A 24,873-nucleotide genomic window follows, 5' to 3' on the forward strand; every position below is an offset into this window, starting at 1 on the left:
GATAAACATTATACTTAGTAATTATATACACACATTCTAACCAGGGGGCTTAGCCCACTGGCCACCAGGTCCTCACTTAAGTGAAGTGACCCGGGTTCGATCCCTCTTGGGAGCGAATTGGAGATTGGAGATATAAGGTGAATTTGGTGAATGGAGAGATAAGAACTAACTACTAACATCTAACATGACTTTGCCCGATCAAAAAAAATATATATATATATATACACACATTCTTGAAATAGAAAAATGACGAGTTTTTTAAAATAAATTATGTTAAAGAAATTATGTTAAAGAGACACTCTCTCGAGTAATCTATTTTCAGAATCTGTGTATGTTACTTGTTAGATAGATACGGCTTTAACGCTTTTAGCATTCACCAAGCAATGTCCCCATATTATTTGAATAAGTATTTATTTGCACTAATTAAAAATATAAAACGACTAGTAAAAAGAACTAAAACAATTAATTGTTTTACGTAAAAATTAAACGATTAATTCTAAGTCAGACTTTGGTATTTGATAAGTGAGAATGTCCGAATCTACAATCTCGTGTCGTGACTGAAACCCATTTTTACCTTAGAACTCACAAAATTAGATTAAGTCAATCAAGAAATTAACAGAGAGAGGAGAATTGTGAGATGGGTTGCTTCGCTTGTTTCGATGGCGGAAGCAAGCAGCGCCAACGAGAAGAGGAGCGTTTGGCCTCCGAAGAAGCCCGCGCCAAAGCCGCCGAAGCTGCCCAGAAAAGGTTTCCTTCTTTTCCTTTGTTTGAGTTTATATGTGTGTGCTTTGCATTTGGATTGGGGCCGTTATTGGTTGTCTAGGAAAGTTCTTGATTAGAGCAATGTACACTTATCTCGGACTGTGATCGCAAGAATTAAGAAAGAATCTTTTAGCCGTAGTTGATTAAGAATTGCAATTTTTCCCCAAAAGTTAGTATAACCGAGTTAGACAAGGTTTGATTTTTATTAATTGGGCTTATTTATTTATTTTTTACTCAATTCCTTTATATGCATTTGTTTAATTTGATCGCTATTCTTGGTAGTATTTAGCCTGATTTATGAAGTTTTTTTCTTTCTTGTAATAGTTCATTGGTGCACCTTGCTACAAGTTTCATATGCTTCTTCAAATTAATAACTTGTTTAATGTGAGCTATGCGTGAGCTGTTGTGAAAGGGAAATAGACAAGACTAGGGAGGTCGTAAAATCGAAACTAGTCGAACAACCGCTTATATGTGGTGCCTGCATTTCCATTGATTTGTGTCATGGATCAATGGGCATATAAAAAAGAGAGAGAATTTGAAATATTGTATGTCTGCTCAATAGAAAATCATATTATTCCTACTACAAAGACTTCATCAATGATCAAACCCATTTTGAAAAATGATGTCTTCGTCTTGTTCTTGCTAATTTCAAACGGTTTTCTTACTATATTTGATCTTTTTTCTTGATAATTTTTTTAGCAAAGTAGTATAAGTAAAGATGATTAAAGCCCTCTGCTCAATATCAGTATGGGAGAGTACTTGTACATGCCTGTGACGATGACATGCATAGCAATGTGAACTCAAAACCGTGTTGAAACCAATTTATCAGAGAGTGGGTTCATGTAACCTTGTGTGATGTCACAAATCTAGTAACTGAGAATATGTTTTTGAGTAATTACCATTTCAGGAAACTGTATTGTTTAGTTGCCTCTTTGTGTGAGGATCTGTAGGTTTATTATGAGAAGCTTCAGTGCCCCTCACAATTAAGTAACTTTTCTCGCAAGGGTGCCTTATGGAATGATAAATAAATGCTTATGAGATGCTAGTGGCCACAAGACTAATGAGGACAGTAATGTGTAATGATTATGTCACTCGAACAGAGTCCGTATCTGATATTGTCGTACAACGGTTTTAAGAGGATCTTAATGTAAGAATTTGGTCAAATGACATGATGGATGTGTTTGACCCAATGCAAAAAGGGATAACCGGCATTGTTGGCCTTTCGGTAATTTAGCCCTCGAGAGGGGGATGCATCCAAACATAATGTACTAGAAGCAGAAGTAGAGGCACCGGACAACTCTTCATGTCGAGAATTTGTTTATATTCAAGTCAAAGGATCTTTCAAGTGTTGACAATCGTCATCCCCTCGATGATTCCTCTAGCAAAGTTGACTTAGAAGGATCATTTTCTTATACACTCTCATGACAGCTTCCGAAAAATTTGATAAATATTCTTGTGCCAGTATGTGAGACTGTTAGAATGTTTAATACTTAAGGTATTATGTTCAAATATTGTGTAATATGCCATGACAACTGCAATATTGTAGGCAAGAGCAATTTGAGCAATCCGCAGCAGGAAGAGCTGCAAAAGCACAGCTAGCGGCTGTTGCAAAACAAAACGCAAACACCAACAAAGGTGAACCAGTTCTTAAGGTATTATTCTCCTACTGCATAATTTTTTGCATCGTGCAGAGTATTGAAGCCTCGTTACTATGACAAAATTTCATCTTATTTTTCTATTTCTTTTTACTTGTGATTTGAATGGTCCAAGTTGCAGCGTAGTATTCTCATTGTGCTCGGATTCTCTACTTCATGCGCTTCATTTAATTGTGTTCCGATTATGATGCTTCAAGTTGCTGATTTTTGGTTCATACTATGACTGCAGTGGCAAATGGGATGAGGTTACACTTCATTGCTAGACCTTCAAGCATACCAAGTGAGTATACGAGTTGCTTTTGTCGACCATATTTCCTCTCAATTTCTTTAGTACAATAGACCATAACCGATTATACCATGGTGCTCCTAAGGCTTCTTTTTCCTATTTGCTGTTTTTTCTTTTTGCCCTTTTCTGCATGGTGAAGATGCTGAGGCGCGAATCGATTATGTGTTTCTTTAGCCTATTATATCGCCTCCACAACGGATAGAATGTAACTGCTCTGTTTTTTTTTTTTCTTCATGCAGATTTATGAACATATATGGCTTGACAAAGTTCATCTATCTATCAATGTGGAGGCATCTTTTTATTCTTAAAAATGTAAGTCTCTGTATAGAAGTGTGGATAAACTGAATAATTTCTCGTTGTATTATGCTCGATGTCTCAACTAATTGCTCTGTAACTTGTGTTGGTATATTATATAAAGATGGCTCTCACTTTTCTTCGAAGGAAACTACGAATATTGCAAGCCAAATTCACACCTATTGACATCATTTTATTTCACCGTACCATCAAAACAAGGCAATGAAAGAATTGCTTCTTTTATGACCAAAATTAGCATTCAATTTTTATGGAACAAATGAATGTGTGGTGTCATACAAAGCTTTGGACAGGGGCAGAGAGCTCGAGCTCATGCGCCGCTTGGAACGCGTCCGCTGCTTGCTGCACCGATCCTTCCATCTTGTAGACGTGCCCGAGGCTGGACCACGCCTCGTGGCTCGTGGGCTCCAACCGTAACGCGCTCATTAGGAAACTTTTCGCAATGTGGAGCGAGCGATCACTCATCTTCAACAGTATTCTAGCGGTAGAAACTATACTCGGGACGTAATCCGGTACTATCGACAAAGAAACCGCGAACGCCGCGATCGCATCTCGATATTGTTGTTTGGCTTCGAAAAGCCTCCCTGCTTAGCGTTGGAGGAAAAAATAAGCACAGCATTGCACGAAGCAATCAGAAATTCTAACCTGACCTTTCCCGCCAATTTTCAAAAATGTCCCTACCTTTACAAAATAAGATAAAAAATAACAGCGGATCGGTGGTGTTTGTAATGTCGTAGGTGATCTTGTAAAGGTCGGGATAGTTTTGAAAACGATCCTAAAGGTCAGGTTAGAATACGATATTTGCCCGTAAAGAAAAATATGCCAAGTTACGGAAGAGCTTATCGACCTCTTTCGTGCCAGCCACGAGCGGAGTAGAATTTCTTCGCCTTGGCCTTCCGAATGCAGATATCCGCATCCAACCATAGCTCGTGGTTCGAATAAAGTCGAGCTAAATCTAACCACGCATCTAACTCGAGACTCCTCTCAGCTTCCACCTGCCAAGAAACAACGCCAACAATAAACACATCGTTATCGCAGGAAATGTTGGTTCAAGTTTCGACAGTGTATGCACACCTCATTCGCGCTTTTTTCAGGATTTTCACCTTGTCCCCGAATCAGAGCTAGCAAGATCCTATAGCTTTCTATAGCCTGTTTCGGTTGCTCTTGAGCGATCTGAACGAGGGCTTTTAACCTAAGAAGCTCGAGCTGTTCGATGCCCTCTGTTTCATCCAATGCAAGATCAACGACGGCTTCTGCATCCACCAGCCTCTGCTCGGCTGATGCAATGCGCGCCAAAAGCTTCCAGCCTCTCGCTGAGCTTCCCGCACTCGTTTTTGAGTATGTCATGGCTTGGTTGAAAGCTGAAGCCAAGTTTCGCTGGACCGCGTTTTCTAGCCCGAGCTGGAAGCTGATCTCCGGATCTTTGATCCCAGCGCATAATGTAAGGTTTAGGGAGTTAACCGAGTCTTTATGTAGAGCGACTCTTTCAGAATCCGACATGGATATCATCGCAGCATTCCCATAGCAGATGCCGAGAAACTTATGAGCTTGGCCTAGCATATGCTCGTTTTGGTTTATCGAGGCATCAATTACTCTGCGCGCAAAGTTCACCCCTTCCAAAGACTCGGCTGGATCTAGAGCACAGACCTTCGATCCGAGCAAGAATGATGCTAGATGAGGCTTATGGTTATTCTCCGACAATCCAGACACTTTCTTTAGAAGATTCAGCGCTGTCCTGATTCTGACCAGCAGCACTGTAGCAGAGAGCGAGAAAGTACCACCTCTCAGCTCGATTGTATATCCCAGGCAGAACTTGCTCCACGTGATCTGCCAAAGACTCGAATTCTCCACACATTGCGAGTGCGAAAGTTAAATGATCCATAATCTCAGGATCCCACTCGATTTCACCGTAAACAACCTTCTGCATCAGTATAAACAACAGAAGAATCGACTCCTCCATGCTGCTGTCAGGGAATGTGGCTCCGATAGGTTTAAACTCGGAAGGAATGCTTGCCTCGACACCTCCGTAGAGCAATGTGGCTGCTAGGTCCTTCTGCACTTTCGCCAGTCTTTGAGGATCTAGATTCCATGGCCTCAGCAGCGCCCTCCGATATGCAGCAATCGCCTCGTCTAGAGACCCTGCTTGTAACCATAGCTTGGGAAGCAATTCGAGTGCTCTGTGAAACATCTCCAGCAATTTACTATCTCCATTCACCTCACCATATATACCGTGAGGAAGAGCTGATTCGACCGTGTCCAAGATAATCTTGCACTCCCTCGCGGCTTCTACATTCGTAACGAGAAACAAACATATTAGAAGTGAAAAATCTCTTTACTCATCAAGAATCTTAAACAATCTAATCCAACTTTCCAAGACTTCCAATAACACACATCAAATGTCAGGCTAATCTAGTGATTCTGATCAAATTCATGACTGCAGATAAACGATTAAGACTAATGATACCCGAAAAAATACAATCTAGACACCAAAAAAAGAAGTGCAGAATCTATCTACTCATCAAGAATCTTATTCAAACTAATACAACTCTAGAAGAGCTCCAACAACACCACATCACATGCCAAGCTAACCTAGAGATTTCAATCGAGTTCATCAACCCGAAAAAAAACCAATTTAGAGATGAAAGAGAAGTGATGAATACCTTTAACACGCCCCAGCTCAGCTAGAGAATTAGCTTTGAGCAGCATTGCTTCAAGAAGTAGGCTGACTGAATGCAGCGACATTACACCAGTCAGCACACTTCTGCCTCTGGAAGACCGTGATTTTCGTGGTCGAGTTCTCTCAGTAATGGCCTTGGACATTCTAGGGGATAGCAGCCTGATATCAATCCCTTGAAAAACTTGAAGGGCAGCATCAAAATTGCCTCTTTGGTATTCAAGTCTTCCCAGCAACGCTCTAGCTTCCTAAAATCCACCAAATTCTCACTCAAACGTGACATATTTGAAGCGATTTTTTTCAAGAGAGGTGATGGTGTGTACCTCGTAATTCAGAGAAAGTGCCTCCTTCAACGTGGACTCGGCTTCATCAACTTGAGCATCTTCGAGCTTGGATTCCCAATCACCATTTCCAGTTCTCGATGAGATGCCACTGGCAGAAAAATCCCTCGTGGCCAGTGATTCAGGAGACTGCGGGATTGCCTCTTCGAGCTTGAATTGCTCTCCGGAACACGCGCACAACATGTTTGATATTTTGCCCCAGAGAAGCAAAGCTAACAAATCCCACTTCTCGCCTTTCTCTTATTTCTTTTCACCAATTCTCATGAGAAAAAGCTAGGTAATGAAGAAAGATTCAAGAAATCCATTGTAAAGCAAACAAAAGTAGGCTGAAATTTTGAAAAAAAAGGAGCAAGCGGAGAAAAAATCAAAACTTTCTCACATTTTGTGTTAGATTCATCGGTAAAGCGACGTGGGTGTGAAAAGCAAGACAATTTGAAAATGGGATTTTGGTCTTGGAGATCTGGGGTTGAGTTTGATGGGAGGCTTTGAAATATCGTTGTTGCAAAAGACAATGTTTTTGTTTGGTAGTAAGAGTTATGGGTAGTTTTGAGTGACAATACAGAGAGGCTTTTGCAGTGGTGGGTTGTTCCACACTAGGCACCTGCTGTCTTAAGATTCTCTCTATTACTCACAAATCTCTTCATTTTTTGTTTTTTGAGGTTTTCTCAAATCTTGATGTCTTCTCCAAACTTATTTTAAATTGACCTTGCAACTCATTATTTCTAATAATACTGCCCCTTCTATCCGTTTTTGCTTTAAATACATGGACTATTTGTAAAGGTGCAAAAGTTGCAACAACGATCTTTAAAGTGCGAGCATGATTAGGGTAAGCATCGATCGATTTGATAGAAAAAATAAAAAATAAAAAAAATCAAACGCACTAGAATTGATCAAAATCGATAGTTTTGAAATATCCAATTGTAATTGATCAAAAGCAAAACTCGATGTGTTGTTTACAACTTGGTTATGATGTGTTCATCCTAAGGAATGATTTGTTCACGTGTACTTTTTCGATAATTACATTAATTTTAGTTTTACTAATTTTGATTGATATTGTAAATTACATAAATTGTAAACCAGAAAATGAATAAATATGATATGAAATTAATCCTGATCACTTATTATAAAAAGAAGTTAAAGGTATTGGCCTATTGGCTATTGGGACACTTGGGCTACAGCCTGTAACAAGACATATAGAAGTTTATAATTAGTCTTGGGTTGGATTCAAAATTTCAAATGATTAAATTGGGAATTCTCAAATAAAGTGGAATTGAATGGTTTTTATTTCATTAGAGGATTTTTGACTTTTGGGTGATCTGTGAGATTTTAAAATGAAATCAGATTGAATGAATCTTAAAACATAATCCGTAAACATTGAATACATTTATCACCATAATTACGAGTAGTTGACGAATGACGAGTGATAATGTACTATCACGTTGTTGGTGGGCACACACATTATCGATCTAATTAATTTATTATCCATAATGGAAAAATATTATTTTCTCCGTTGAAATTATTATTTTTTCTATCCACTGCACACAGTATAGTTCTGTTTAAAGAGGTGAAAGTTAAACAAAAACACACATTTAGTATTCTCAGTATAATCCTTTGTAATCGAATATTTTTTAATACCAAATTAAATATCATAGTTTTGAACCATATTTATTATCTAATCGAATAAAAAGAATATTTATATTTATATTTCAATCATAAAATTTCATATTTGAATATCAAAAATTCGAATCGAATACCGAATTAAATCAAAATTATTTTATTCATTTACAATCCTACTAGAAACAGTACAATCGAAATCAATTATGCCTTATTTGAAAAAAAATTAAAAAATATATTATGCCTATTGCATAAATTTAAAACTTGTTTCCAATTTACAACTTTAATAAAATAAATGTTGTGATTTCTTAAACAATTAATCAAATATATTAAAGTTGTGTAAAGTGATTACTCAAAAGGAAACATGTAAAATTAAGTAAATGAACATAATATAAATCAAACACCAAAAAAAGCATAATATAAATCAACATAATAATTGAAATTGATTAAACCACTAATAAGCCACGCAATAGCATACAAGAGAATAGGAAAATCTAAACCATCCCGCACATAAAGGTGGACACGAAAACACATTAAAATAAATTAAAAATAAAAGTTGCAAAAAAAATTATAAAAAAATAACTATAATGTAGAGAATACAATAAAATAATTAAATTCTATTTTTATTTTAAAATACAAATAAATAAAATAAAATTTTCTCTATTAAATTAAATTGTGGGTGGCCACAATGTGGCTGCATTGATTTATTGTTTCTTTAAATACTTCTTCCCAAATTCTACTAAATCTGTATGTTAAAAGGTGATTTAGTTAGTTAAGCATATGTTCAAAGATTCTCTTGGAGACTTGCATAATGGTGCATGGATTTGTGGAAATTAGTTATAATATCTAATTAATAAATTCACGGCTCTATTTTTCATATAAAGTTAGTAATCATGTAATAAATCATTGATCGATCATAGTAAACGAGCATATGGAGAAAATCTCCTGATGCTATAATAAACAATTTATCTCTAAAAAAATAATTTCCATTAGCTTAATAACTAGTATTATATATATATATATATATATATATATGGGAGCGCTCCAATGAGACCTCCTATTTTTAGTGAGATCTTAGACACGATTATATATATATATATATATATATATATATATATATATATATATATATATATATAGGAAGAGGTTCTAATAAAAACCTCTGTTAAAATGAGAACTAGGAACCTAATCTTGACCTTTTAAATATTAGATCTAATGGTTAGGATTTAGTCAACAAAAGAAACTGTGCATCTATTATATTTTACTGTGCACTTAAAAAATATGCAATTTATGCAATTGAAACCAACAATGCAAAATACTCAAGCAAATCGAAATTGTGCATCTATGCAATTGAAATTGTGCATCTATGCAATCGAAATTGTGCATCTGTAGTTTAATCTCAACCCTCTATTTTATTTAAATCAATGGCTTTAAATTGGTTCCTAGTTTTCATCTTAAGAGGGGTTTTTATATTAATGAGAAAGTTCAATGGAGAGCTATATATATTCAAATAACAGAGACCAAATTTCATGCGTTGGTCCTATCTAATCTAACAGTTCGTTCGTTAACGTTCAATGATAATTTGTGTTAAACGTATTCATGATTTACTAAGCAGTTCAAACGTTCAATAAAATTATTGATATGTTCAATGGTTCTTCATTCTCTACTCATTTACACTTTTCTGTGCAACTTAACCCTATATATATATATATATATATATAGGGTAGGGTTAATATAGAAACCCCTCTTAAGATGAAAACTAGGAACCAATTTAAAGCCATTGATTTAAATAAAATAGAGGGCTGAAATTAAACTACAAATGCACAATTTCAATTGCATAGATGCACAATTTCAATTGCATAGATGCACAATTTCGATTTGCTTGAGTATTTTGCATTGTTGGTTTCAATTGCATAAATTGCATATTTTTTAATTGCACAGTAAAATATAATAGATGCACAGTTTCTTTTGTTGACTAAATCCTAACCATTAGATCTAATATTTAAAAGGTTAAGATTGGGTTCCTAGTTCTCATTTTAACAGAGGTTTTTATTAGAACCTCTTCCTATATATATATATATATGGGGCGGTTATTCAATAAACCACCCTTATTTTAAGAATTACGAACCAGCAAAAATGCATGAATTTTATGTATAACACGCATGAATAAACTGTATAAAGGCATGAATTGCGAAAAATAATTTTTTGCTATCTTTGGGATTCGAACTCAGGACCAGGAATTTATCCAACAAGGTGATGAATCAACTGTAGATCTTGATGATCTAAGGGCTGAAAATGGTTCCTAATTTATATTTTAAGAAGCGTTCTTATTTTAGCCTTCCCCTATATATATATATATATATAGGGTTCAATTCTAATGAGAAGCTGTAAATGAGATTAATGAACTTTTCAATGTAACTGACGAACCCACAAATATATTTAATTTGTTAAAAAATATGCTACAGCCAAGAATTGAACCCCAGATCAACCGCAAGTTCATAAGAATTTACAGTAAAGTTCATCAAAATGTACTAACTTGTAAATTCCTTCTCACTTCTCAACACATTTGAGCTTCTCAATTAAACTTTACCCGTCAATGAGAAGACGTTTATCACCTTTTATTTGTAACATCTTATTAAGGAAGAAATAGTAACCTTACAAATTTTATGCGACAAATTCGATATAAAAAGTGTTGGTATGTATTCGATTTCAAAATAATAGATCAAGCCTAAATAGCTCATAGCAACTAATTAAAATGACATTACTTTTTCATGGAGATTTAATTAAAGATAGATTAATATATGAAAACTAATTATGGTACTTAATAAGTTAATTTAATTGATAATAATAAAACTCTTGGACCTCGAGCATATAAATTAATATTTTTTTTATAAAAATTGCACGAGTAAATTAAAAAAATTAAAGAAGATTGTACGATGATAGGACTCAAATCTAAAATCTCAGGCCTTATACATTAATCACTTATTATTGGGCCAATACACACAAAATTAGTATTTAATTGTCTCTTCTTTGAGAGATTTGCATAATATTAATGGGGATACCATTATCCCTTTAACTAATCAGCATTCTATAATTCAAAATATTATTTGTCCAATGGTCCATTTCACACTGTAGCAAAAAGCAGGCACGGCGCTCAAGAACATACAGTTCCAAATTCAAACATGTGAAGAAAAATATACTCCAATTAAGTTCCATATTTCGTATAGTTTCTTCAAGGTGTGGTCCAATTTGCTTTAAATTAATTTATTTACAGCACAGTTACAGAGGAAATGCAAAGTTCTTTTGTTTTTTTTCTTTTTTCTTGGAGCAGAAAGTTATTTAAATATAATTTAGTTAAAAATTTCTTTAAGAATAGATAAATCGTGAACGAGGACATATCAAAATAACAAGAGCTATATATTTAAGGTAAAGTCAGACTCGTTTCTATTTGTGTAGTTAGACTGATAATGAGTGGGGTTATGGTAAAAAAAATACACGGATTTTGAAAAAAATTATAATTTTCATATGAACTTTCAATTAAGTTAAAAAAAATACATGAATTTATATTTTTGTTGCAATTTTCACTTGAGTTTGACTTACGATAAAATTAGAGCTTAATTAGCAGTCGAAAATTCACCTAATGTTAGTCTAACTTATAATAATGAGGAGTATTTAGAAGCTCAAAAGTATAAGAATGTAAAAATTAATATATTTGACTTAATTTCGGCTGTCAATTAAGCTCTAATTTAATTGAAAGTCAAATTTAGATAAAAATTACAACAAAAGTATAAATTCATGTATTTTTTGGCTTGATTTAAAGTTTAGGTGAAAATTGTAAATTTTTTTCAAAATTCGTGTAGTTTTTTGCCATAATCCCATAATAATTCTATAATTTTGTTTCTTTTTATTTGTGTAGTCACCAACATATTTGTATTCACATTGTTTGAGGATATTAATGTTCACTACCTTGGGCCAACTAATTAATTTTTATAAGTTAGCCAGTATTAATTTATTACTGTGACCCAAAAACTACTCCAACTTACTAATTAGCAAAGTAATGAATTGGGTGGATTGGAAGGAATTTTTTTCTAAAGTTGGTGATTCGAGCGATTTTATTAGAGTAAAAAGAACAAAGACTGGAATGATTCTCCACACAAGATAAACGATTAATATTCCCTCTGTCCCATGGATCTTGACACGTTTGGTTTCAGCACGAAAATTAAAAAGTTGTAGATTAATGTTTTAAGTGTATAGTTAATAAGGTATAAAAGTGATAAAGTAGAAGAGAGAATGTAATAATTATTATTTTCACACATCCTTTTCACATTTAAGTGAAGCATTAAATAAGGTTAATTTAGTAAAAATAATATTTTTATATAGTATTAATTAGAAAAGTGGACTATCTTTTTGGGACATCTCAAAATGGAATAAGGGACTAAAATGGTGGGACGGAGGGAGTATTACTTTATTTGGAAATGTGTCAAGATTCGTGTGACGGTCCAAAAAAAATACGTGTCAAGATTCGTGGGACGAAGCGAGTATTAATCAAATTAAAACAATAACAAGAACTAAGAAAAGATGATCTCTTCTGCACAAGCACAAGCTGCACAACACACTTTCTCTTGATTAAATTAATAATCGATAAAGGTTTTCTCGGATTAGGCCCAAGCCCAAAAGAGAGCCCATGAACCAACATCTAAACAATGGAAACTCAGTTAAACAAGCCTTCGACCGCCGCTCATAAACTCCAACTTTAAATTTCCAATTTTCAACTTGAAACACTCGAACATTTACACTGTAGAGGAGAAACGCCTAGTGCCATTAATTTGACACTAAGCCTCCATTTTTTTTTTCAAAAAAATAAATTTTAGAAATATAATATACAATTCATATTAAATCAAAGCTTGTTACAAAAGATCCTCAAATTCAGTCCCATTTAATATTTTACGAGAAACTTTAAAAAAAGTAATTCGCATAAACAATTAAAATTGAGAATATTACAGTACGCTTAGAAAATAAATATAAATAAACTTAAAGTATACACCGAAGAACAAACATAATAGGAGTAATATACAAATCATTCTGGCAAAAGATTAAATTGAAAAGGTTGTCGTCTTCAGTAAAATTTCTGAGGCCGTATTCGTAATAGAAACAGAATACACTCAAAAGTAGCAGATGAAAGTCCAATGAAGACGGACATAATCACAAAAGTTTTGATAACATCAATTTTCAAAAACTATTGATAAAACAGCTAAATCATAACATAATCACGACCAAGAGCTGCAAAATCAAATAAACCACCAAATTTATGGCTTAAACTGTCGATAGATATATGTTTAAAATGCAAAATTTGATGTCTTGAAATCAACAACCAAGGCATGTTCAACAGATTGTTTCTAGACGGGAACTCTGAACAAAAAGGGCTTCAAGATCAGCGGTAACGGCGGAGGGATAGGGTCTGGTTTCTCTTCCATGTGGCCCTCCTGGAAGGACGTGCCTTATGGTGCAAGTGACCCCTGCCTCGGAGACCCCTGTACTTCTTTCCAGCAGAGGTGAGTCCCCGAAGCTCTCTATGTTTGTGGACTGGGTTGCAAATCCAGTTGATCCTTGGGTCGTTGCGGATTGTAGTATGAGCTGGGTCGATCAATATTACTTCAAAGTACTTGTAGGTTGAGTCCTGCAATGACAGGAAAGACTCAGTGACTTACAAGAATAGTTTACAAGTCCATGGGCTACATTATGACAATCTAAATGATACCCAAAATAGAAAAATACTATGCTCAAAAGGTGAGGAAATGTAAATGCAAACCTCATTGATCCAGTAAGAACTCAGAACTCTCAGACCACCTAGTTTCCGGCCAGCACGTTCTTCAGCAACTGATCTCTTGCTGCGTTGGAACTTAAGCTGGGTAACTCCCTGGTTGGTGGGCTTGCCATACACAATACCCTTGGAGACTGGCCTCTTCCTTCCACCTCTTCTGATACGAACTCGGTAAATCACATATCCCTATGAGAGAACAGCCATTGATCAATCACAAAAACATAAAAATGAGAGGGGCATATAACATTATGCAAATAAATGAATCAATCTGTGAGTCATTGTGAAGTGTGAATAACCAATATGTGAATAAATCTGTTTCACAAGTTTAATATTCTTTGTTCTTATTAAAAGCACATTTACATACGTATAAGACCTCATATCAGGGAAATGTTAAAACAATCAAATTTCTTCATTGATCAGAAAAATGCATAGTTTGTTATAAAAAAAACACCAAAAATTATCACAACCGACATCAACTTGAATAAAATCGAGATGAGTAAAAATATAAAAAATAAAACATTTTAACACTTAAAATGCTTTGGGACATATTATACCACAATAGACTGAATTTCACTTGCACATCTTACATTTCAATACATCAACATTAAAAATACAATTAATGAAGTTAAATACAAAGAAAATGCACACACTAAGATAACTTTCTATTTTTTAAATTCATTTAGTAGAAGATCAGATCATTACACAACCAAATAACATAATAAAACTAGCCAAACTGTACACCAATAATCTAAACATATTAACGCACAAACCGAAATTGTATAAACAATTAATGTAACCAGGAGCAACAATTTTCACCAAAAATCATACAACGAGCCTAATTTAATCATTCAATAACATTTTCTAAGTTCTTTTCCCCAAATAAGGCAATAAACAACACAACGATCAATTTATGAACCTAATCCATGAATCAAAAGCACGACTTTCTCAACTTCAAACAGTCAGCGAAAATGATTGTCACGGTTGAGAGCAAAAATGTACCTGCTTGGCCTTGTAGCCGAGGCGGCGGGCCTTGTCGGGGCGGGTCGGGCGAGTGACGCGTACAACAGCAGGAAGCTGGCGATACTCCCAGCATCGAACCCTAAGCAGGAACCGCATCACATCGGATTGCTTCTTCTTCCATAGCTCCGACACATACGTGTAAGCACCTGCAGAATGCGAAACGAAGCTGTCAGGCTAACAACAGTCGGGAAATGGAATTTGGTTCCGGCGGCGGTGCGGCGGGGGAAAACACCCACCCATGGTTGTCGCCGCTGCACTCTGAGAGATGGGGAGAGAAGCGCGAGAGATTATATGGCATATGGGAGAGAGCTAGGGTTTTAGATCAGTTACTTGGGCCTTTATAGTGGGCCAATATGGGCTAATATTGTAAAATTGATTTTTGTTTGGGCCCAACAGTTTGTGTGCAGTTAAATAGATTGATAATTTTTTATTTTTCCTAGGGCACAATTGATAGTAAATTAGTAATGGCTAGTGTGCGGTGCTTCACTCACAATAAATGGAATATCTTTTTCATTCACAAATGCTCATTTAATATTTTAAGGGTGGAGGGAGCATTACCTTATTAAAATATCTCGGATGTCATCAATAATTATTAAAATTGAAGTATTTAATTCGGTAATAGATGAAGAGACTATTCTAGTTAAGATCAAGTCTGCAAATCAAGGGAAAGTAGCTTAACAAGTAGATATGAAGAACAATGAAACAAACACATAGATTTATGAGAAAATATATTAAAAAAAAATCTACGAGCATATGATAAAATTTCACTATAAATTGAAAATAGAGTACTCCCTCCGTCCACGAAATATTGCCCTACTTACCCATTTTTCCTTGTCCACAAAGTAATGCCCTACTCTGCTTTTTGTACCATTACACCCTTTTTTCTTTCATTTATTTACCATCAATTGCCACTAATGGACCCACCATACAACAACTTATTTCATTTTTATATTCTACTTTATTACACTTTATTATTAGTGGACCCACCACACAACACCTTTAACACTTTAGTCAACTACTTTATCACTTTAGTCAACTACCCTTATATTTCACTCACAACCACTTTATCAGCTTTCTTAAAACCTGTGCCGAACAGTAAATGGGGCAATACTTTGTGGACGGAGGGAGTATAAGATAAGAAATAAGAACCAAGTAACCCACCCAAGACGAATTTCGTGAGATTCTTAAGCCCAATCCATCGAACCCCAACCACTGAAAAAATATAGCCTCTCAAGTTTCAGGCTTGACCCAAACATTCCATGTCATTAAAATCAATAATTTCTCTAGAATTTTCTAGGTTCGTTATTAAATAAATTAAGGGTTAAGTAGGCCCCTATCGCATATAGGACCCTATACTCAGGGTAAGCGCTGTTTACTACCTAAACAAATCCCCCCCCCCACGTTTTAACGGCCCCAAACGCCGTCTGTGAGTTAATTTTTTTTTTTTTTAATACAAGTGGGCTCCATTTCAACGGTTTTAAAAACAAACTGAGGGGAGGTTAAGCCCTCACTCAAAATCGATGAACCCTAGTTTTTTCAATTTCTATTTCACATCATTTGGGGAGCGAAAATCTGTAAATTAATTTGGGGTTTCAATTCAAAATTGCAAAAGGGATACGCGATCATTGAAGCATTATGAGTTCCAATTCTTTTTGTGGGTCGAGCAATTCCTCTGGAAGAACAATGGTAGACGCGGATATTGAAGCAACTCCACGTTTCTGCAACTGCAGAATTGATGGATCGAGGTTGAGGGCACCTATAATGACTTCATGGACAACTTATAACCCTGGCCGTAGGTTTTATGGGTGTCGAAATTGGAAGGTATATTTTCATCTCTTATCAATTCGAAATTTCTGAAATCGTTTTTGAGTGTGTAAATTTTTTGCTTTTCAGTCGAAGAATTGTGGTTTTTTTGTGTGGCATGACGAGCCCATGGGTGAACGAGCTAGATTTGTGATAAATGATTTGAAGGAATGTAGAAAAATGGTGAGGAAGCTTGAAGCAAGAGGTTGTGATTTTGATGTCGAAAAAGCTGAGTTGAACTATGCCCTGCATAAGATGAAGAACGTGTGTGATCAGTGGAGGAAGAAGACTTTCGTGGCTTATTCAATGTTGATCTTCAATTGGTTATTGTTTTTTGTAATTTTCTTTGTCCTTTAGAAATGTATTGCATCAATGGTGTTATGTTTAAAACCTCTCTTCTCAATCAATTATATACAACTCTTTTGCTTTCACTTTTATTAAGCCTTTGTGTTTCTAACTATGATGGATCCTAATATGCATGGCAATGACAAAAAACACAATGTCTTTCTTGAAAAAAATGTCTTCTTAAACACAATATATAGACTGAGAAGGCAGATTTAAAATCATCCTTACATTACAAACCAAATATTATGCCAAAGTTCCAAAATCACCATAACACCATAAACATGCTTCGACCATAACAACATCTTAACCCAAAATCAAAACTAAAGTTCGAAATGCAAAACTACATAATTCAGAAACAGAGCACATTTGGAGTAAAGCAAATCAAATCCAAAGTTCCATTCTAATTACTAGACATTAGAAATGCTTGAACTTTGTGATGATTTGCTTTTTGAGAGTCTTGTTCTCTTTGCAACAGCCTCATCAACCAACTGGCTTGTAGTCACACTATCGGATTCTTTCCACTTCAATCCGGGTGCCTTAAATGGAAGATTGCTCGGCCCCATCTGTACTCTAGAATCTTTGAATTTGATGTCATTGTACTTCCTCTTGCATTCTCTCTCATTTGGAATAGGATATCTTATCGGTGGATCCGAGCTCTCTTGAGTTGATACATCACCGTGAGACACAACTCTCTCACCATGCATTCCAGGCTGCATTTTATATTGAAATAAGTTAATATTGTTTCCAAACTTATACAATATGAAATCTGAGCAATATCTTACATTTATGGTTGTTCTGCTAGTTTGAAGGTTAACATAAACTCCCAATCCAGCTTTCCCTTTATTCGCAACTGTTGATGTAGAAGGTTGAGAGCTTGAAACCTACAAAAATTAGTAAAAACAGGAGTTAATTACTATTATGGATCAAGTTTTATAATCTCCCAAACAGAGGTGCCTGTTTTGAAGCATTTGGGCAAGCATTTTTCTTGTGGCCATTGGATTTACAAATGCTACAAAGTTGCACTTGTCCAATCCTTGAAAGCTTGTGTGCCTTCTGCCTTACCTCATTTGTAGCTCTCACTCTATGCTTCTTAGGCCTACCTATTTTTGTTTCAACTTTTGGGGGCTCAACGGGGGCATGGCCTTCCATCTTGTAGAATTTTACTCCTGGAACAGGCTGAATTGCATGGGCATAACTGCGCGCGTAGGTTTCCTTATGATACCAGTATGCTATCTTACTCTCCGGCTCTATCTTCAAATGATACATAGCCGCAATAGCATGTTGGCATGGTATGCCACACAATCCCCAAGCCCTGCATGTACACTGCATTTTATCTAGAAGCACAGTGTGTTGTCCAAGCCCTCCCCAACTTCGTAGCCATTATCACCATTCCATAAGACAATGCAGCTCATCGAATCCTCCCTAGCTGCCTGGAACACCTTCATGGCAGCCGGGGAACAATCACACTTCCACGAGGCAGAACTCATCTTTCTCTCCTTAAACTGATTCATCACCATCATCCGTATATCCTCTAACATGTTTATGATAGGCTTACTCCTAGCTTCTAGCAAACTGGAATTAAAAGATTCAGAAATATTGTTGTCAACCATATGTGTACTTGACCTGAAATCCTGATATGCTCTGTACCATGTATGTGGAGGATACTTCAAAAGTTCCTCAGCAGCTTTCTTCTTTATGTCACCAATCTTTGTCAAGTTTTGTTTGAAGTCCTCTTCATAAGTACTCCATGCACAAATCCAAAATTGTTTCTTCAATTCTGGACCTCTCCAGTTCTTCGACCAATTGGCATAAATGTGTCGAGCACACCATCTATGCTCTGCATTCGGGAGTGTGGTTTCCACAGCATTTATGAGACCCTATAAAAAATCAGTGAATAATCATAGATTAGTATGAAATAATATATCAAATGCAGTTAAGTAAGATGTAGCAGTCGTGTACCTTTTGCATGTCAGAAATTATAGTTACCCTGTCGCCTTCTCCAAGTTCTAGTTCACTCTTCAACCACTACATAAACCATGTCCAGTGCACCTTGTTTTCCTTGCTGACCATTGCCCAAGCTAGTGGCATAATTTGCTCGTTTGCATCCTTACCCACTGCTGTGAGTAAGACACCACCACTAATGTTCTTCAAGTGGCAGCCATCGAGGCAAATTATAGGCCTACATCCTGCCAACCAGTTTCTCCTGCAAGCATCCAACATCACGAACAATCTTCTGAAAACTCTCTTACCCTCGGCTTCACCATCTTTTGACAACTGCAACTCACACAAAGATCCAGGATTAGTCTCCTTCAGGATGTCAATGTAAGCCTCAAGCTGAATTCGTTGATATGGCTCCCATTGAGCTCTGTTAAAATAATCTTCCTTGCTCTTTTGCATTTGAACAGGGATACATGAAGCTTGAAATAAGTTGACTTCTTCCTGAATCTGCTTGGCAGAGAACTTTGGATCTTTGTAAAGTCTCTCTTTGAAATGGTTTGCCAAGAAAGTTTGGGTCATACTTGGCACCTCCCTTTGTTGGTAACAATCATGCTCTAAAACCAAGGTCTTCACAGCCATGCCTCCATCAGCACTGATTTTCGAGCAGTAGAACAGAAAAGGGCAATTCTTGGCATTAAGACAAATAGCTCTCAACTTAGTCTTCTCGTTCTTCACAAACTGAATCTTATATCCATTCTGTATGGCATATAGATTCACTGCCTCCCTTGCATCCTTTGCAGATGCAAAAGTCTGCCCAAGCTCGAAGCTTGGGTTGATCTCATGTTCAAGATCCTGCTCATCATACTCTTCATCCCCATCTGAATCTTCACCATGCACAAAATATGTGTAATCATCTTCGTCATCTTCCCCATCATCCTCATTCTTGTCTTCTTCTCCTTCAAGGTCCATGTTGTCCTCTGCTTCCCACTCAAAAGTTGCACCCTCTTCATGAACCTTTGCACCCTCACCATCTCTACCCTCTCCCTCAATTCCAGCAGCTTTATCGCCATCAATACCCTCCATCTGAATTCCCCAATCCTTATCACCATCTCTACCCTCTCCCTCAAATCCAGCAGCTTTATCACCAGCACTACCCTGTATATGAATTCCAGCAGCCCCATCACCATCTCTACACTCTCCCTCAATTCTCTTCATCTTTCCACTCTCCCCCTTTGCTTGTAATCTTTCAAGCTTCTCAATTTCTTCTTCATCTAGTAACCCTCGGACTCGACTAACCAATTCCGAAGGAAAAGGAAGCCTCTCATCGTCTATGTAAAAATAAACCTTGTCCCAACAACATATAAAAGCTACATTTAATACTCTCCTAGCCGATTCTTCATCATAAACAACATAAAGTCCATTTTCATAAGTCTCATCACAGTGTTGCACATAATAGCATTTAGGATTTGGGAAGCCTAGTTCTGCATATTTGGCAACTATTTTTTCAAAGGTCATTGAATCAACACTTTCTCCCTCCACGAAATCAGTGTTCACCTCTTCATAACACCAACATTCATTTTTCTCCCAATACCCCCCATAGTTGAACCAAAATCCCTCGAAAGCGATACTGAAAAAAAGAAAAGAATCATGGTGCTCAAGACAACTCAGACGAAGATAACAATGAAAAATTTCTCATTTGAAAACACTTACACTGAACCATCGTTGTCGTCTTCCGCCATTTATTGCAAGCTTTCTTGGCTCACGATTAACTCTCGATTTTTTCGTACACAGAGAAGCAGCGGCGGAGAAGATTGAATTTTGAGAGTTGTAATTGGAATTGTGGTAGAGGAGACCTTTGGGTTTTGTATGTGTAGCACAAAACCCCTTCGTCTCCCGCTCTAAACCGTTGAAATGGGGCCCACTTGCATTAAAATAATAATAAAGAAAATTAATTCACAGACGACGTTTGAGGCCGTTAAAACGCGGGGAGAGGGGGGGATTTGTTTAGGTTTAGTCACGTTGAGGTAGTAAACAACGCTTACCCTGAGTATAGGGTCCTATACGCGATAGGGGCCCCAACGTTGGGGGGGGATTTGGTACTTAACCCATAAATTAATTGAAGGTACAATAAGAAACAAATATTACTATGGTGCGACTTCAACAATCAACATCATATATGGCTGTAAATAAGCTAGGTTGCTCGAATAACAGCTTATTTGAAGTTCCATGATTACACCGAATAGAGGGGCCATCTTAAAGAAGAACGAAAATTTTCTGATCTGAAATTCGTGTAGTGAAGTAATTGAGATTTATGTTATATTTATAGATTTATAGATACGTGCAGATATATGGTGTTCGTAACTGATGCAATCATGGAGATATGGATCATGGTTATGGATGGCAGTTGATATTTAATTTACTAAATATTTTTTTATTAAATTGTGGAATTTAATTAGAATTGTGGTGGAAGTTAATATGTTTATTGTATAACTTAAAAAATATATAATATGCTTTAGTGGAAATCGTGGGTGCTGAAAGAAAATATGTGTTAATTCAAACCCTAGTAAAATAAAGCACGATATAATTGTTTTTGAATGCGAGCTTTTGCAAGAAGCTTCTAGAAATTGGCTCAATCACAAAATTTAAGATTTAAAAATTTGGTGGGAACAGTGGCGGGAGAAAAGAGCCGTTGAACTGCTCTTTAATATATAATATAGATAAGTATTTTTCAATAAATATATTATTATTTTGAATCAAAAAATATATTTTAAAAAAAATCATCATATTACAGCTAAATTTAGAATGTTGTTTGGTTGTATTTTTTTATGCTTTTTGTATGGCTATTGTGGTTAGGTAGTTCATCTGCAATATATATACTAGTATATATCATACAACTATCTAGAAAAAAATTATATACATCGTTCAAAGTTGTGTTTGCTGGAAATAGTTAGAGTTTAGTCTTATTTCTTCCATTCCACATTGGTTTTTAAACCATAATCTTTTGCATCCTTTTCAAACTTTTAGTAATGTATAATGTATTATGGGCTGGTCTTTGTTAGCTTGAAGTGAACTGTTACGAAATTTAGTAATTTATCCTAGCCTTAATCGACGTAACGTGAAATAGGTTGTGGCTTCTCAATGCCAACGACTTCCATTTAGTTTCACTTTTGTGTAGGACGTGCGAATGTCTCTTTTAATGGTTATCTATACTTATTATGTTGATTGAAATTTTCCACTTAACTCTGAACCTTCCAAAGTTTAAGTGCGAACTGTAAGTGGTAGCTGTGAAAACTATGTGGTCGAACGAATTTCACTTTCAAGGCAGTGGTCTCCATACCACAACGCAACGGTTTTTCCTTTGGTTATTTTGCTTAATTTTCTCTTTGTTTTTCAACTTCTCTTTGCTTGGGACTTATGTCGAACACGTGGTGTGCGCATATATTCTGCTCCTCACTTCAGAATGTAGACTTGGACTTTGATCGAGTACTTGGTATGTAGTGATTTTTTCCTACATTTCAAAATGAAATTCTCTTGATGGCTGCCCTAACTCCGAATGCACTGTCCAATTTGTTAAAGTTCGAATCACTCGATGAAACTAACTATAAAAGGTGATCGACGAAGTAAATTTCAAGGGCAACAAATTATTATTATTTTTTTGATATATTAACAGAATTAAATAAAGAAGGACTCGAACCCAAGACCTTTGGCCTTAGACATTAACCGCGTACCACTTGGCCAACACACACTCACTCAAGGACAACAAATTAGAAATCAAATGAGCAACGTGACAGTGTGTTTGAATTAGATTGCTTGCATGTACATCAAAGAGGTTTATTCGCCATTTATAGAGTTTTACAAAGGAATGGGCAAAATAGTATTTTCAGATATGATATTCTTTGCACCTGGGGGCATTCTCATCTTTTTAGGTCCTTCACGTACTCAGCATGATCTAGACGTGGCCGATGATTGTTGGTGAAGATCTCTCTTTAACGGTCTATTGCTAGCCTATCCAGAAAGTGCAAATGGTTGGTCGCCGCGTGTTCAGCCGTAATAAACTATTTTGTCGCTTAGTGCATATATAGAAATCAGTTTCGTGAGCAATGATACAGAATAAGCCCACGTTTGGTTTGGTGTTTTTAGGGGGTTGAAAAGGAAATAAAGTAATTGAATCCATTACTTGTTGTTTGGTTTGGATAATGAGATAATCATTACCCTTACTTGAGGGTAATTCAATCGCCCAATTTGTTACCCCTCAAAATAGAGGGGAAACAAAAGAAATAGAATCCCTTATTAATGATTCCTTTCCATCATTAAACCAAACACTCAATAAAGTAGTGGTTATTGTTACCATTCCACTCCTTTATTTGATTCAATTCCCTTTCCATTCCTCTACTTGAACCAAACGAGCACTAAGATTTTCTTTTCTCTGACCTGTCTTTGTTTTCAATATCACTATACGATCTGCGTGTTTCTCTACGTTTGCCTCTCTTGCCTTCATGATAAGATGTGATTCTTATAACGACAAACATTACCCTCATCAATAAAAAAAAAATTAAGTGAATATATTTGAGCTGAGTATTAAAAAATAAAAAAATAATAAAGAATTGGTGAGGGTGGTTTTTACCAACACTGATTACTTGTTCTAATCTGGACTCGGTGGATACTTGATACTCGTAAGTTTCTTTACTTCAATGTTGTGCTCTTCCTACGTACGTGGTGCCCTTCTCGCTTTTACTTTCATCTTTTTCTCTTTCTAACGGTCGTCTTTTTTGAATTGGGGTGTTATCAAAGGATTGAACATTGAATTGGGTAAATATTCGAAAACCAAGTGTGTCATAGAACTGATATTTGTGCTATTTATAGGTTACGTGACACGATGAGTATTTTAGTAATTTTCCTCTCAAGTACGAGAGGGTGTTTCGGTCATTCTCATTCATTTTCTTCCTTCCGCCTAGGGGCAAGGTTGTTTTTTCTACTTTAAGGTATCTTCCACGTCAGCCGACAAATTGTTGGTTAGGGTAGCGGTTCCTGCAAAAAGAAGGATAGTGACCGCCTGACATTCAGTTACAACGAGTGTTTTGCAGGTGCACTTCTCTTTTCCAGGTATAAAGTTACTTTTTCATCCGTATTCCGCTGCCTTGCTAGGAACATCAGCTCTGCTGAAGTTCATCAATCCCGCCAGACGACATTTGTCCTCTAAGGCTACCCAACTTACTTTCTTGTAGACTAAATTCTGCTCTGAGGTAGTATTTCAGCTCTGCTCCGGCTTAAAGGATTCATACTCTACTCTGACTTAAGGAGATTATGCTCTGCTCTACTTTGAGAAAATTACATTCTACCCTCTGGAAGGGTCTTTTACAGTCTACTCACGAAGATACTTTAATTAGATCTGATCTGTTGGGATTCTTCCTTTATGATAGGGTATTGATGTTTTCATGAGGGAGCTCTGAATCCCGAATATCATCCTCATCAAGAATAAGAGAGAAAGTACCACATTATACGAGAAATCGTACAAAGAGGAGATGTGCTGGTTGAGAAGATCAATACCTTGGAGAACTTAGCTGATCCTTGCACAAAGGGCTTACCACAGAAGGCCTACGAGAAGCATGCTCGAGGAATGGGATTGCGGTTGATGCCACCCACTTAGGAAACTTTCAGTATAAGTGGGAGAAGTGATAGTTTTGTAATAGCTAGTATTTAGACACATTGTATACTAAAAATTTGCTTTAGTATAAGTGGGAGATTGTTGGATTTGTATACTGAAAGCAAGAACGTTTTACGCTTGTATACAATGATTCTTGTGTTCACTATTTTATCTCCTATCTGATTATGTTCATGATTGCATATGTATGTCCTTTATCTCTATATATAAGTAGATTATATGGTGATTAACAGATCACAGAAGGTCATATAATTGGAATAAACTTAAGAGATATAAATAGATCACAGCCGAGATGACTCTAGGACGAGTCATTGGTCTAGGCTGTAGCATAGATGAAAATAGTTTGTCTTGACTATTTGCCTATACTGGTACGTCATAACGTATTGATAGGATCACGGTGAGATGTATTCTTCTATCTGACATACGTGAAGAATCAAGATCTCGATGACTTAATGAAATCTTAATACTAATAAGATTTCAAATATATATGTTGATTTGTGTATCACTTTGATTTATTATGGGTGAGAGTTATATATTAACTTGAGTACTCTGTATCTTGGGTGATAGCGGTTAATATATGATATTTGGTTATTTGTATTAGTACCCGTATCTAGTATAGGATAATGACATCCCCTTAAGG

General features: G+C 36.0%; 3 protein-coding genes across 4 annotated transcripts; 1 reads left to right on the top strand and 2 right to left on the bottom strand.

Annotated features, from left to right (window-relative positions):
- Positions 1-378: 378 nt before the first annotated feature.
- On the top strand, positions 379-3,148 carry LOC131010716 (uncharacterized). Of its 2 annotated transcripts, XM_057938384.1 has the most exons (4): positions 379-747; positions 2,309-2,414; positions 2,647-2,697; positions 2,943-3,148. In XM_057938384.1, exons 1-3 carry the CDS (start codon positions 638-640, stop codon positions 2,659-2,661), a joined length of 231 nt encoding a protein of 76 aa, XP_057794367.1. In that variant the 5' UTR covers positions 379-637; the 3' UTR covers positions 2,662-2,697; positions 2,943-3,148. The 2 variants fall into 2 exon arrangements, with proteins under 2 accessions (XP_057794367.1, XP_057794366.1); XM_057938383.1 differs by having other exon boundaries at positions 485-747; positions 2,647-3,148.
- Positions 3,149-3,169: 21 nt separating this feature from the next.
- Positions 3,170-6,770, bottom strand: LOC131010682 (protein NPGR1). Its single transcript, XM_057938340.1, is given in 6 exon segments — positions 3,170-3,599; positions 3,863-4,010; positions 4,090-4,752; positions 4,754-5,301; positions 5,676-5,937; positions 6,013-6,770. Coding segments are annotated over 6 exon segments (2,133 nt in total). The 5' UTR covers positions 6,214-6,770; the 3' UTR covers positions 3,170-3,288.
- A 6,155-nt stretch (positions 6,771-12,925) lies between these two features.
- LOC131010708 (60S ribosomal protein L15-like) lies at positions 12,926-14,867 on the bottom strand. Its single transcript, XM_057938373.1, has 4 exons — positions 14,722-14,867; positions 14,465-14,631; positions 13,454-13,651; positions 12,926-13,321 (listed from the first exon to the last, which is right to left on the bottom strand). The coding sequence occupies exons 1-4, from the start codon at positions 14,723-14,725 to the stop codon at positions 13,076-13,078; spliced, it is 615 nt and encodes a 204-aa protein (XP_057794356.1). The 5' UTR covers positions 14,726-14,867; the 3' UTR covers positions 12,926-13,075.
- Between the last annotated feature and the right edge of the window lie 10,006 nt (positions 14,868-24,873).

Source organism: Salvia miltiorrhiza, chromosome 2 (genome assembly GCF_028751815.1).
Source record: "Salvia miltiorrhiza cultivar Shanhuang (shh) chromosome 2, IMPLAD_Smil_shh, whole genome shotgun sequence".
Lineage (NCBI taxonomy): Eukaryota > Viridiplantae > Streptophyta > Magnoliopsida > Lamiales > Lamiaceae > Salvia > Salvia miltiorrhiza.